The sequence below is a fragment of the Myotis daubentonii genome, chromosome 10 (genome assembly GCF_963259705.1).
Source record: "Myotis daubentonii chromosome 10, mMyoDau2.1, whole genome shotgun sequence".
Taxonomy (NCBI): Eukaryota; Metazoa; Chordata; class Mammalia; order Chiroptera; family Vespertilionidae; genus Myotis; species Myotis daubentonii.
The window spans coordinates 67,974,984-67,991,078 of NC_081849.1; the positions used below are offsets into that span (position 1 = coordinate 67,974,984).

General features: G+C 35.2%; 1 protein-coding gene across 6 annotated transcripts in view; it reads right to left on the bottom strand.

The window, feature by feature from the left end:
* The window catches only part of CD36 (CD36 molecule), a 59,924-nt gene that overhangs the window by 8,276 nt on the left and 35,553 nt on the right, over window positions 1–16,095 (bottom strand). For all 6 annotated transcript variants that reach the window (XM_059712705.1, XM_059712706.1, XM_059712708.1 and 3 more), the window contains exons 4-9: window positions 12,616–12,776; window positions 7,415–7,562; window positions 6,803–6,982; window positions 5,187–5,278; window positions 2,836–2,882; window positions 361–430 (exon numbers count right to left, since the gene is read on the bottom strand). In XM_059712705.1, coding sequence (XP_059568688.1) covers window positions 361–430; window positions 2,836–2,882; window positions 5,187–5,278; window positions 6,803–6,982; window positions 7,415–7,562; window positions 12,616–12,776 — 698 coding nt within the window. The remainder of the gene's footprint in view (window positions 1–360; window positions 431–2,835; window positions 2,883–5,186; window positions 5,279–6,802; window positions 6,983–7,414; window positions 7,563–12,615; window positions 12,777–16,095) is intronic.

Consider the following 16,095-nt stretch of genomic DNA (forward strand, 5'->3'; position numbering starts at 1 on the left):
TAGTTCTGTGACAGTGACATCACCTTCTCTGGACATCTTAGAAAAATTGGGCATAGAAGGATAGACTTGACTACTATTAGATATAATGAAAGTTTAGTAAAAGAAAGAAAGAGTTCTTGCTTAGACATAACAAGAAGAGAATGATTTATATTATGTAAAATATCCTTCTACATCCTTTACTTTTTTAAAAGCATTAATACACATATTATGACTGTCATATTTATTCTTAATAAATGAAGAAAAGTTTCACTACATGTATTTTATTTTTCTCACATAACATTAAGTATGAGCTTCCTGGCCTGTGTTTTGTTACATGGGAAAATTTTCTGACTCACAGAAATGTATGTGTCTTTGTCTTACCTGCAAATGTCAGAGGAGAAGAATTGCAGTACCCGGGTCTTCTCAACAAAAGGAGGAAATGTGGCTGCATCTGTTTAAAAATTAAGCCAGTGTCAAGTGATTAGATGTCACGTTGTGTCCTAGAAGAATGTAGAAATCTCTATTCCAGCATGGTCAATAGAAATAGTAGTGTCAATTGTATCTATAGCTTTAAAATTCTCTAGTAGCCACAATTTTAAAAGTAAAACAAAACAGGTATGTTTTATTTAACCCAATATACCCCAAATATTGTCATTTAAACATGTAGTAGAGTGGCACTTTTTTATTTTTTAGCATGAAATTGATTAAGCATTCCTTTTCAGTTTGCATTGTACTTTTGATAGTGATTCATTCATCTGCTCTAATGGCTGACTAATATTATTGAAATCATTTTTTAAAGTCCTCTTACTAAGAATTTCTTGCAAATGGTTTGAAAACATATCCATCAAACTAAAAAGAGCATTTTTTTGAATTTATTGAATTTCTGCTGTGGTCATGATCCATGGCACACTCTGGATATATGAAGAAATACTGAGATAACTCCTCCATTTGCTCCTTAAAAGAATATCACCAAACTGAGCCACCACTGAATGTTTTTATCTATAATGATAAGACCCATCCTTCAATTATGAATTCTAGGTTATTTCTCTGGTAAGTCTCCAACCTTGTAATCTTATTACCTTTCACTTATACTCTTGTGATAAGTAAAATGTAAAATGCAACAGAAGATCACAATGAACTTGATCCTGCCATTAAGGAACTGAATATTACAGATTAGCTGAAACTCCCCAAATAGGTCACTGAATGGGCATTGCCTACACCTGTCTTACCAAGTCTTAACCATTAATGAAAAAGAACATTGAAAAAATTTAAAAATCATTATCTGAAATATCACTGAAGCTTACATCATAATCATACCAACAACTAGATAGCTGATATTAGCAGGGTATTAAAAAAAAGCATTCAAATGTACACTAATACTTTTATTGTACATCTCTTCCAACTTCCTGAAGAAGGCAGAGGAAGCCTTTTAAAGTTGTGATGAAAACACATTGCAACTTTTTCTGTTTCGTGACCAAAAATCTGTCTTACAGGGATCATAGCAGAGTCCCCTACCCTGTCTAACCTACCTCTGCTCCTGTTTTTTTCTTTTTTCCTCTTAGATCTTGTAATTTCATACCAGTTTCTCATATATTTATACTATTGTCATTATTAAAGATCCTAGCTCCTCTTTGAAAGCTTCTCTACTTCTTAGCTTTGGACAGAAATGTTTAATACTTTTTTTTTTTCTAGACTCATAAAGAACCCATCAGTACTTAGGAACAGCATAGTGCCTTTCACTCTGCACCGAAGGACTGAAGTATTATGCTTATGCAATTACTAGAGCTAGTGGTATTGAGACACTTTACAATTGATTTGCAGAAACGTTTTACTTAGAAAGGAATTTATTTTTCTTTCTTCCTTTCATCCACCCTCATGGCTCAAAGCATCACCAATCAAACCCATGTTTGTTCTGTTTTTCTATAAGGGAGTGATAACAAAATTAAATAAAAAATGCCAAAGTCAACAACACTTTGGTATTCCTCTTTATTACCTATTTTTTTTTGCATAATTTTGTATCTAAAGTTCTTCATCTTTATTATGCCGTTTTTCTGCAGGGTATTGCCTCACCAACTTTGCAAACATCGTTCTCCTGCCTCTACTTCTTAGTTGTTGAAAGCTCACCTCTGTTTTAATTACTCATGATGTTTGATTCCTCTTGCTCTTTAAAAATCTTAATTCTTAAATTAATAGGCATATGTGTACTTTGTTTTTCTTCAAGGAGTACAATCAGCCAGTTCTAACAATACTATAAATTCATAATCCTGTGTTTCTCCCAAATCTTATTCAGAATGTTCATCTTTGCATCCATTGTTCATGGTTAGTAGACACCTAACCTTGTTTTTGTTGCTATTTTCTCTCTCATTCTGACCACCTTATTCAAATAGACAGCTCTGTCTTGCAACTCTATCGATCCTACCTCAGCTTGAAACCTTCCTTGGAACCATGATTCACCTTTTGTAATTACCTTGATATTTTTTATTTTTTTTCAATTTTAAATTATTATCTGTACAGTATTTACAAAGGATGTGAATAGTAGCTCCTTTTCTAAGCTTTTTAATCCATTACTTCTATTGTCAGGAAGGCAGTTCATTAAGTAAAGCTTTTACAAAGCAAACATTTCCCCAGTAACTCAATAAAGGCCAATCCTTGATGCTTAGTCTTCAGAAATCCTATCACATTAAGCAGATATTTACTAAACCTGTTAAAGAGTAGAGACTCTGAAATTATGTTCTGGGGGTATAAAGACAGGTAAACATATACTCTCCCCTTCAGAATCCTCTAGGTATAATGGTGGATTTGTGGGAGAGAGGGAGGTGGGTTCATTGTGATTACTGCCAAGAAAAATGCTCTTACCTGTACCATTGATCATGTCACAATAACTTGGCCAATAGCCGAGAGTCCTTAGGAATAAAAAGAAAGAAAATGAACAAACATTCTCATTTCAAGAGCACCTTTCTTATGTTACTTTGTCTATTATGATGCAATCTTGCTAAAATAAAGATTAGACATGACAAATGCTAAATTCAAGAAATGTTGTAACTCCTTCAGTCCATATTTTCTTTGAAGCTTTCATCTTGTTGAAATAAATTAAGTGCCTGATACCATTAAGTAGCCAGATTACAAAATAAAACTGTTTACATAGAAACAATTTGGAATAGACACCAGTCTGAAAAAAGGAAATTGAGAAACGTTGACCAGAAATTTAGATCTCTGCTTAGGAGATATTTTTTTTCCAATGGGAGAAATAAATTATTTGGTAGTATGTTGAGTACTTAAACTGAATAGAAGAAAAAATATTCAGTGGGTAACTGATGTGAGCTCAGTATGAGAGGAGAGGGTAATGGGGAGGAAGAAAGAAAGAGAAGCAGATGTTTGATTAATAGAGATTGGAAACATGCAGTTAACCAATTTATAACCCCCCTTTTAGTTCTTGCATGATCTGGCATTAAAGTAGGACAGAGTTTATTAATTTATGCTCTCCTGTCTAGATAAGATATATACAATAAAAAAACATAGTAGTAATAGTTTCTCTGTATCCTCAGCCATTTTTGGTGATAGAAAAACTTTTTTCTTATTCTTAAAACAGAATAAAATGTTAATCATGCTCAGTGTTGCTATGATCAGATACATTAACCTTATTATAATCTTGAAATTATTACTGTAACTAGGAGCACTTAGCAACTCTCCTCAAAATCTCTCTGTAATATCGAAATGGAGGAAATGTTCATGTTCTTTGATATATAAACAACGATGTGATTTCCCCTTAAATGAGCATTTGGAAGTGTTTGTTTTCCTCCATTAAACTTCTCTATAAAAACATGTAAATATGGACTCTGTAGAAGAAAAAGTACCACAGTAGTGAAAACTCAACTATTGTCAATTCTTCCATTGGGACTCAGGTGTGAGGAAATTGTTAGTTATATTAATAAAAACATTTTATCTCTTTCAATATTTTTGAGAGAGAGAGAGAGAGAGAGAGAGAGAGAGAAGAGAAGAGAAGAGAAGAGAAGAGAAGAGAAGGGAAGGGAAGGGAAGGGAAGGGAAGGGAAGGGAAGGGAAGGGAAGGGAAGGGAAGGGAAGGGAAGGGAAGGGAAGGGAAGGGAAGGGAAGGGAAGGGAAGGGAAGGGAAGGGAAGAGAAGAGAAGAGAAGAGAAGAGAAGAGAAGAGAAGAGAAGAGAAGAGAAGAGAAGAGAAGAGAAGAGAAAACATTGATCTGCTGCCTCCTGCATGTTCCTTGACCAGGGATGGAAGCCTAACCTGGGTGCGTGTCCTGACAAGGAATCGAACCCACCACCTCTTGGTGTACGGGAGGACGCCCCAACCAAATAAGCCACCTGGCCAGGCCTCTTTCTATTTTGAATACTTTGATCTTTTTCAGAAAACAAGTGGCCTAAAGCATATTTATTAACATCAAGGAGAAGAAAAGGTTTTCTGCCCTGAAATGTATTAGGGTTCGTCTTATTTTACTCATATGATAAATTTCCTATATTTCAGTTGAATAGGCAGGATCTATGAAAAGAAAGAAAATCATGGCTGGCGATATGAACATACCACATTCTATTACTACTTCAAAAGGAAACATGCTCTTTATTTCAAAGTTTAATATGCAAATTTTAAAACTACTTAAAACATAATGAACTACTTAAAATATAAAATATTTTGTATTCTCATTGATAAGAACTTTTAAAAAGCTAAGCTATCATATGTAGAAATTATTTCAAGAAGTTTTTGAAGGGGAAAGTCATGGAAGTGTTAGGATAGATTCATTAAGCTTTTATCTTTATAGGCACATTAGGTAAATCAATGAATATTTTTGCTTGATATACTCCACAAACAAGTTTAAAAAGCCAGTAAAACATATTTTTATGTCTCCTAGGTGATCAGTTAATGCAGTGATTTTCTCTCTTTTCATTTTGTGGTTGTCTAATTGCATGGGGCACTGTAATGCTGGTTACACAGCAGAAATGAAAACAGTCCCTTTGGATTTCTTCATGTAAGAGAACCTGGGGCTGATTTTCAGCAGCGAGGCACTAGTACAACCAGCTTTCATACATAAAGGGCTAATGCCTTGTAGAACAGGAATTCTCAGAGCTGAGATAGAGGCAGGTCTGTTGCAGAGGTGGGTGTCTATGCAACATCTACTTTAGAGTACCCTTGTAAAACACACACACACACACACACACTTACTTTACCTGGATACTTACCTTTTACCTTTGTAAGTGTCAATTATGGCAACTTTGTTTATATCATCTTTTCCATTGAAAACTTTATAAACGCCATCTGCAGTATCGTTGTACTGAAAATACACGTACCAAGAAAAAATTATTTCTAGAACAATACATACTCTCCAAGTTATAAAACATGTAATTAACTCATGTTTGCATTTCTCAAAGACTGGTTATACATAATTATTTTATATGGTTTAAAATATATAGGCATTGAAGTTTTAAACTTGTTCTTTAACATGTTAAAAAGATAGAATATAAAAGGTTCCAAGAAATAAGTGCTAGATGCTGAGACAAAGGAAGAAAACATATCAAAAGTTGATATAACCCAGACTCCAGTGTTCTTTTTCATAATTAAGCCAGTAAAATAGTTTGGATTACTATTCCTTTTATGTTGAGGTGAGGAGATATTGAACAAAATCTATGAGAACAATGACAGATTTCTAGAGGTATTCTAAATATTATGATCTTTAATAAGTGGTTGCCAAAAACTAGGTATACAAAATTAAAAAAAATTACCCAAGTATTTGAGTTAAAAAATAGTAACCGGGCCTTGCTAGCATCTCTCAGTGGTTGAGAGTTGACCTATGAACCAAGAGGTCACGGTTCAATTCCCAATCAGGGCACATGCCCAGGTTGCAGATTTGGTCCTGTGCGAGTCATGCAAGAGGCAGCCATTCAATGATTCTCTCTCATCATTGATGTTTCTATCTCTCTTTCCCTCTCCCTGCCTTTCTGAAATCAATAAAAATATATAAAAATAATAGTAATAATAATTGGTCAATGGGGGAAAAGAGGACATATGTCATACTTTCAACAATAAAGATTAAAAAAATAAATAATTGAATCTCTGATCCCTTAGGCTCTCTACATTGATACTTAATTGATAATGTTGCAATCATGAAAACTTTCTAAAAGTAAAATAACAACAATGAACTGGAGAATATAACTGATAGCACATAGAGTGTCAAATCATTGTCAAAATTCCAATTCGAGGGTTAGCTTGTCGCTTGTCTTATTTATAATTCAAAACATTGAGCTATAACTAAGTCTATCACTAAGTTCACATTTTCCTTAATCTTCAAATTGTCATTTCATTTATAGGAATTCTTATCAGTACACTCCATAAGATAGGACATTGCTAATTTATCAGTGTTGTGTGTGTAAATTTAGGCTTTAAATTTACATTAAAACAATGTGTAAGAGGTCTAGAGAAGGAGGAATGATAGAACTAATACATTTAACACAATTAAAATGTTGGCACTAAACTTGATTTTTTCAGGAGTCAAAAGTAAAAATAGTGTTCAAAGCCTTACCAGCATAAATGAATTTTAGACAAATTGTTTATCAAATAAAGAAATCCTGATTAAATATCATCTTCTTAATTAAAAACTTAATTGTTAAATTTATATAAGTAAATTTTATAAACTTGAAAAGCTGCAGCATGTGAGAAAAATGATTTTTAAAAATTAGAATATACATTCCCAGATAATAAATAGGGCTAACACACTAAATTATAAAATTGTAGATTTCCAATGCCATTTTATTTAGCCAATGAAAGTAAAACAATATCAACATTTATATTTGGTACTCACGGGATAAAACACACCAACTGTTCTCGAAATCGGGTATGGCACCAAAGTCAAGAACGGATCCGTATAGCCCCACAGTAGTTCTCTCACACTTCTCCTTTGAAACAGAGATGACTTTGACTTTTTGATAAATGAGTTGAGTACCGCTTGAACAAATGGATTTGGATAGAGATGGGCTGCAGCCTACAAAAAAACAACAACAAAAAACTGTGCAAAGACGCCATTTATAGTATTAAATATTTAACAAATAAATGGATTAAATTTGAGAATTAATTTTAATAAAAATTTAAAAAACTATTTTTCTAAAATTACTGCCAAATCGTGCCAGAGCTAAAAGTATAATTTTTCTAATCCCTAGATAAGCACATTCGAGTGCCTCAGTTTCAGTTACAAGAAGAAGTCTTTCAAAATTAAGTCCCATTTTTTCCCAAGGATACACTTGAAGTGGTCTTCCAATTCAGTTGATTTTTTTTCATCTTTCCTAATGACCAAAACTCTATTCAAATAAGGACATAGGAGCAGAACAAATACTATCTAGTGAGAGTTCTAATATTGAGATTAATTATAGTGGGTTCTAGAGCATTTCAAAACAAATCATTTTGTTTGTCTACTCACAGCGACAGCCAGATTGAGCACAGTGAAAGTGTCATTCTCTGATCCAACTGACAGGGAAGGTTCAAAGATGGCGCCATTGGGCTGTACAAAAGAGACTGTGTTGCTCAGAGGGTCATGGGTTATGTTTTCCTTGGAGAGATAACGAACTCTGAAATACACAAGTAAATAAAATTCAAAATTATTGTTTCACGTGAACGTTAGGCCTCAAATGTCATTCATTCATACAACAAATATTTTTGAATATACAGAATACATCAGAACTTACGCTAAACCAGTGGTCGGCAAGCGGCGGCTCGCGAGCCACATGTGGCTCTTTGGCCCCTTGAGTGTGGCTCTTCCACAAAATACCACGGGCGGGCGCGCACATACAGTGCGATTGAAACTTCGTGGCCCATGCGTAGAAGTCAGTATTTTGTGAAAGAGCCACACTTAAGGGGCCAAAGAGCCGCATGTGGCTCGTGAGCCACAGTTTGCCGACCACTGCGCTAAACCATTGGCATTAGCCCATGCTGGTTCTCTAGCAAATTAGAGAAAGGGGTCTTAAATTTACACATAATAATCTGTGTTATTTCAGGAGTTTACAGACTTCATGGTTAAAACAGAACAGATACAAATCCAGGCTTGGGATGGTCATGGTGGGGATAAGGGTCAAGACACATTTTGTGGCAATTCCACATACTGTAAGTGGTCTGAATTACAACAAGAAGTTTAGTTAGGGAAAAGAGGTTTGAAAGTGGCACATATAAGGTAAGAAGAACCTGGTGTATTTTTAGAATTTGGTTGGATTATAAAGTGAGAGAGTAAGGAGAGTGGTAGGAAACAAGCAACATCTCAAACATAAAGGCTTGTATCTCACACTCAAATGTTTAGCCTTTATCCTAGGGTAAGGAGGGGACAGGAGAAAGGCTTAAGCAGGGGAATATTAAGAACACATTGTCTTAGAAAGAATGCTCAAAATATATAATCTACCCAGCGCTGGCTGTTCCATATTTTTCAGTACTTTAATGAGAATAAAGATAACTAATGGAATATAATTTACTCCAAACTAATTTACCTCCCTTTCCCATATATTGAATCCTGACTAGTATTAAATCAGTGTTCATTGGCTCTAACATATCTAGTTTCATGTTACCAACTACATTTTAGGAATGTATTGAAGGGTGATTACTGTGGAGAAAAAAATCTTGGCAAATACAAGATATTCACTGAGATGAAATAATGGACACACCATTTATTGCACTATAATATAGTTAAAGTTTATGATGTAAGGTGAATAGTTAACTAAGGTAAAGACTGATAAAAACATGTAATTGAAATGTAAAAACCAATACTTTTCACTCAGGTATAAAAAAACGTAAATTTCTGTAGGGTATGGATTATTATGAGTGTTTTGTCCCTCTAGCTCAGTGCCTGGTGCATGGTGAATTCTCCATAAATATTTTTGAATGAACAAATTAATTAATGGCTCACATTATTTCAAAAGAGAACTCCCAATCATCTAGAAAAAGATTTTATTTTTAATATCATTTAATCAAAGCTTTATTATTTATTCTTATGGAGGTACTAAATACATACAAAGAACATAAAAATATAAATCAGCACCCAGGACAGTATATTACTAGTAATTTCCTATTTTCTCTTATATAGATGTAAATTTAAAATTATATTACATGTTATTAACATAATAGGTATAAAATTGTGACCTAAATTCTAGCTTATTTAAATTGTACTTACAACGTTATACCAGTAGATGGCACTCACTGAGAAAAATCCTTTAAAACTGAGGCCTGTAATAGAATGTGCTTTTTAAAAAAGAACATAATCACTCAATTTTTTGGTTTAAAAATTAGAGTGTAGGCAGGTTTTGGAAAGTTTTGGTTAAGAATGTCAAAGGGAGTAATCTGCCTTATATTTTTCCCAGGACTGCTTTCTTTGTATTCCTGCAAAAAACAAAGTAACTCAAACATTATATATGTTTGAGATTTGAGAATATTCTGAAGGATTTACTAAATATTCATAGAGCAATAGAGATGGTGAATGTCGGAATAAGTGCCATTAAGATCTCAGTCCTGGAAATTTTATGCTTCGCACCATGTCATACCTCACCAATAAAAATTTCATCAAAGTCATTTAAGCAGCCATCAGCCAAATAAGCCTGTGGTTCTGTTTGATACAGAATACCTTCCTACACTGCCAATTTCACCTGGATTCAGAGCATAATTTATGGGGCGGTAGCTTCACCTCAACAGATGTAAGATTCTCAAGCTATTAACTTTTCCTGAAAGGTGGTTTCCCATTACTTAAGGCATGCCAGCAGACACTAATGACTCAATTACGGTGACATTTGTGAGACAGGATGACCCCAACCTGATCAAAAATCTCTTTAACATTGTGTGGATAAAAAGCAGCCACATGCGAACCTGACTGGCTCAATGAAGGCTTGCATGGCATCCTTATACACTCAGAGAGCTAGAGTAACCACAAAGGATGGATCTGAAATTAAACCCTCTCTAGCTAAAAGCAGTTTATGGTGGGCAGTCATGTCCTAGGCTGGTATCTTCCCTGACAAAGGTCAGTATTTACCTTAACTAAGCCTGTCTATTGTCTTTCACATCTGAGAACATTCCTTTGGAATGTCAGGGTAACTCCCCTTTCCCAGACCTCACAGGGCACAACCAGTACTGGGACAGAGACCAGAAATCCTCACTGTTTTATCATGTTAATTGTTGACTGTGAACTAGCCTGTACCCACCTTTGTAAAAAATGCATGTGTCTATCATTTTACTTTCCATCCAATGCCAGAGGTTTCCCACTGTGCTTTCTCCCCTGCCCCCCCTAACCTATCACCTATGGATTTCACGTAACCCACTTGCAGCATCTCGTTTGAGTGTAATGTATAAAATAAGATGCACAGCTGCCATTCTCAGGAGCTTTATCTCAATCCGTTGAGATTTTGCTCCCCCGTCATTGTCAACAATTAGGCTCAAAAAAATTTTCACAGGTTTGAATGTTTCTTATGTTGACAATTGTTATATAAGTAGAAATTTATTGTTTATAAACATTAACTGCAAATCCAACCCTCCCATCATCGCCTCTTCAAATGAATTGAGTGTATCTAACCCACCCTCTTTTGTCCTTTAGAGGTTAGAGCCTCTAAGAATAAAATATATATTGCCAAAACTGGTTTGGCTCAGTGGATAGAGCGTCGGCCTGCAGACTGAAAGGTCCCAGGTTCGATTCCGGTCAAGGGCATGTACCTGGGTTGCGGGCACATCCCCAGTAGGAGATGTGCTGGAGGCAGCTGATTGATGTTTCTCTCTCATCGATGTTTCTAACTCTCTATCTCTCTCCCTTCCTCTCTGTAAAAAAATCAATAAAATATATTTTAAAAAAAAGAAAAAGAAAAAAAATATATATATTACTTGTCACCTATCAGAGTAGGGCTAGGACTAGATTCAATATTATGTTAATGTTTCCCCACATTCTCCATAAAGTAAAAAACAAACATAACTTCCCCACAAACAAAAATTTAAACAGAAAATATAAATTTTCAAATTCTAACAACTATTCTTTTTCCTCACATGCATTCAATTAATCAGATTATGATTTTTAAGCAATATGCTTCAATATTCATTTGGTCACATGTGACTTTAGATTGTCATAGGTACACATCATATCTGCAACATTTTTTGAAACAAGATATTCATATAGGCTTTTGATAATAACACAAAACTATAAGAGCATGAAAAAAATGAATCTTCCTAAAGTAAGCTTGTTGTTTTTTTTTTTTGTAACAGCAAAAATCAAGTCTTCTTGGACAGAGTTGTAAATGGTTACAGACATATGCACAGACACAGGAGACATGGAATAATTGCTAGGACACAACAAGCACCATGGCCTTTTATACATCATGTGCTATTACAACAGGTACTACCTTCACAAGTATCATTATTTCATTATATTTTGAGTGTGAGTTGTTACTATAGAAATATAATAATAATATGTGGAGAGAAAAAATGTACAATTATAGATGATCTAAAACAAAAAAGATACTAAAACTATAAATTATTTAAAAATTGTTAAAAATATATATTTGTGGTAAGAATTGATTATGGTATGTAACTAGTTGTAATCCTTGAGAAAAAAAGATATCACACCTTCATATATCAAATGATACAGCAGAATTTAATTATGTTTCCATATGGATCTCATAAATATATGCCTAAACCTTGGTTAAGGTTAGTGTTTGTAACAGCTCAATCTCTTACTTTGATAGTGGGTAAAAAGACAGTATATAACTTAAGTAGGGGAAAACATACAAAAATCTAGGAGTTACCAGTTCCTAGGTTTGTATGAACATGAACAAATCCTATCACATCCCTGATGTCAGTTTTGTTTAATTGCAAGATGAAAAGTTCTGGCTATTATTTCCCTCTTAGTTTTAATAGTCCAAGATGCCATTCCAAAGCATGTTAAATTATTAGGAAATTTAGGATAAAGTTATAGCATATTCAGTTTCAGCACTGGGAAATATGTAATTACAAGTCTACTGAATAAATAGAAACCCCCATTTGATCTGGGAATTACTAGTAGTTTGAATAGAAAACCTTAGTAGCTACTGCAGTTGTGTAACATCAGTTTACTGTGGTTTTTAAATTTGAGTGTGTATTGGCATCACCCAGAGAGGTTTGTAAAACTTGTTTTGATTTCTAACCCAAGAGTCTTTGATTGACTTGGTCTGGGATACTGGGATAGAGTCTGAAAATTTGCATTTTTACCAAGTTCCCAGTGTGATGCTGATGCTGCTAGCCTAGGGACCATACTTTGAGAACCACTAATGTAATCTATACATTCACTCTTAAAATGTTAAAGTCGTCTAGTTTTTAAAATTCTGATAGATATCTTTTTCTATGGATCACATATTTCACAGTCGTGGAGAATATATTCCACAAGTGTAACACCTGCAACTCCTTAAACGTAGGAGTTAATTGATGCTAGTCAATTTAAACCTAAATAGATACTTCTTATAATCAATAAGTCTTTAGATCAGGAATCTATACAGGCATAAACAAAATATTTCAATGTATATGATTGACAAGATAATATAAGTCCCTTTCAAATCAATGGCATTTATCATATGGAAGCCTTTTCAGAAATACATACGGTCAAGGAAAGAGTGGCACTTACTAGAGGGGACTCACCTGTATGTGTAAGGACCTACTTGCTTAACCTTGACATTTGTGCTGTTAACCATCACTTCCTCTGGATTTTGCACATCAAAGATCCAAAACTGTCTGTAAACTTCTGTGCCTGTTGTAACCCAGTTTTTAAAAGCAGTTGTACCTTCTGCAAGGACAACTTCCTATGAAAAACACACACAAAACAATCTTGGGTTATTTCTTTGTAGTAAATAAGGGCACTTCTGGGTGTTTTCACCTGTAATTAGCCAATGAAAAGACCAGGCGCAAGTACCTTCATACATGAGAACCTTTGCAATCTTGCCACTCACTTGCAACAGAAATGCTTCAACAAATCATCGTAGCAATGTCTTTAGTTAACCTTTTACAAAAAAAGAATCTCTGTGTAATACTGCACACATGTCTGCTGATCTTAAGGCCAATCATTGGCAAGCCTTTGACAGTGACCCTTTGGCAATATTGCAGCAGTTAGGAACAACACAATTTATTAAGCAAATTGTATGAAAGCTCTTCCAAAAAGTTCTTATCATGTGGAACATTAACTTTTCTTCTGCAATAAGTGAGTTGGGCTGATGAGGCAAAAACAGAAAAATTGAGAGAAAAGTCTAGTGGCCATGGACACTATTTGCTTTTCTTCAAAAGCTGGAGACTTCAGGGGATGATCACTTCAGGTTAATTAAATTAAGAAAACAAATGCGCCGAAACCGGTTTGGCTCAGTGGATAGAGCGTCGGCCTGCGGACTGAAAGGTCCCGGGTTCGATTCCGGTCAAGGGCATGTACCTGGGTTGCGGGCACTTCCCCAGTGGGGGATGTGCAGGAGGCAGCTGGTCGATGTTTCTCTCTCATCGATGTTTCTGACTCTCTATCTCTCTCCCTTTCTCTCTGTAAAAAATCAATAAAATATATTAAAAAAAATGCTTCTGAATAAGAAACATACAATTGACCTCCTCACTTCAAAATCATGCTCAATATGGCTTCCCCTAACTCTCAGTATATCTGCAGCAACCCAACAGTACATGTACCCAAACATTACAATAGTCTAATTCATCATTATTAGGATATTATGTTTTCAATAAAAGGATTAAATAAGGAAGTCGTCCTAGTATTCTTTTGTGAAAACCATGAAACGTTGTGGACACTCTTTGTAGTGGAAAAACAAAATACCAATGACAGAATGAGAAAACCCTATTTTAGAAATCTGTCCCTGTCTTTAGGAGCTGTGGGACTGAGTGGAAAGCCACCAAACCCCTCAGGGTTAACCTCATTATCTGTAAAAGAAGGGAATTTTAGATGCTCTCCCAGTTTCCTTCTGTGGCTTTTGCTCTTGGGGCCGGAAGTCTATGAAGCTATAGTAACTAGTGCCAACAAAGGTGATTTTATGGCAGGCAGTCTTTCCAATGAAGAACCTTGTAAAAATGCCCAGGTAGAAAGCTCCAACTTCCCTCAGTGTGCTAGAGGAAGAGGAAGAAAACTATTTCACAGAACATGAACCTAAAGAGGCCCATAAATATAGGAACACAATCTGATCTATTTGTTCCCTTCACCTGGAAGCGTCAGTTCATAGAATGATGAATCAGGAAAGGACATTGGACATTATTACCACATTTTCTAGTACCGAGGCTCTGAGAAGCCAGGGGGCTGGCCCATGGATAATCTAGGCATATCGTCGTAGAAGCACACTGAGAATCCCAGGCCCTGACCCTTAGACCAGTCCTCTTTTACACCAGGCTATTTTCTGTCACCTCTGCACTTAGTTGGTAAAAGTAAAACTGAGTTTCATATCTTCAGGAAACTTTACATATTGCTTAAAGCAAAGACTAAGGCAATTCCTTGGGGGAAGGACAAGGCACCAATTGAAAATGCCATTACAAAATCCCTGCTGTTGCAATCACTTACACTGGTTACACTGGAGCTGCTAAAGTGATGGTGGGCCCTACTCCTTTCACAACCAATTATCCTTGAAAAACTTCCCATTCTCTCCTGTACTAACAAGCCTCATATTAAGACAAAATCACAGGCAGATCATGTATCATGGCTATTTTTCTAAATGTAAAGATGTATAATGAGGATGCTGAAGCTGAAATCTATATAGAAGCTGTGTGCTGTATTAATTTACCCATTTCAAGAGACGTATGAGAGAAAAACACACATGAACCTATATTTGTACATATTACTCTCACACTCCAAGAATCTTAAGGACTAATGCAATATCAATTATTTATCATGTACCTCTCAAGCCACTTATCTTAGTTCAGTTCTTAATGAAAGAAAATCAATAAATGCTTATGGAATTGAAAAGGGAATATGATGGGATATCCTTGGTAGGACAGATGCCTCCCACACCCCAATGCATATGTATTTAATCTTGAAAGACCTAATATGCCTTTCTTCTAAAGGCCAATACACCACTTTGCCTTAATTATTAATCAGAAGATATTTTTTTTTCTTTTTAAATGCAAACATTGAAATGAATGCTTTGATTTGCCAATTGTTAAATTTAGGGTCATCTAAACATATCCAATTTTTTTCATAGGTAGAAATGGGTCCTAGAGAAAACAGAAAACAGATGTCTGATTCAATGACATATGACAATTTAGTGGCAGATAAAGAAACTGGGTATTTTCACTACAATTTTCTATAGTTTCCATATTGTCATGATTTGTTCAGAGACAAAAATATTGCAGCAATCAAAATAGGAATGCATTTCTTCTGATCCTAACATTACTCTACGTATTAGAACATTGTATAGACACCCTTTGACCACCAAGACTGACTATGTCACAAGTTCTTTTAAAAGGAGCAAACGATTTTATGCCTTTGTGAATTTAAAATTGGATTTGGGCTATCTAGCCTATTTTGCAAATCCTTGGCTAAATTTGAAGTATAAAGCTGATCATTATTTGTCCAGTATCTGTCTCTGACTTTAAGTATGCAGACTATCCAGCCCCAGCAATGGCTGGATTCCAACCTGATGACTCCTATGGCACAATCTCCAGCTGGGTTTGAAAGCCATTGGCTTTGAAACTTCTATTCTGTTTTATTAACTTGAAAGCAGATGTTTGTGATAGTAATATCTTCTCTCTAGTCACATGCTCGCTTTATTATTGTTGCAGAAAACAGTACTCATCTACATGACTGACAACTTTAGTGTATGCAATTATTAAAATGACCTTGATGTCTTCTTATGTGTTTAATATGGGCAGTACAGTTGTAGAAAATATATCAATTTCTCAAGAATATTATCTACACTAAAAAAAGACAAAGATGCTAATTGACCATACCTTTGCTATGCCCAAGCCACGCCCATCAGCCAATCAGAGCGACTATATGCAAATTCACCCAACCAAGATGGTGGCCGGCAGCCACGGAGTTGGAGCAAGCAGGAGGCTTGGTTTCCCAGGTGATGGAGGAAGCCAAGCTTCCTGCCTGCCCTGGCAGGCTGTGGCCTCCACAAAAGGCAACAGAGTTTCAATTATGGAAGC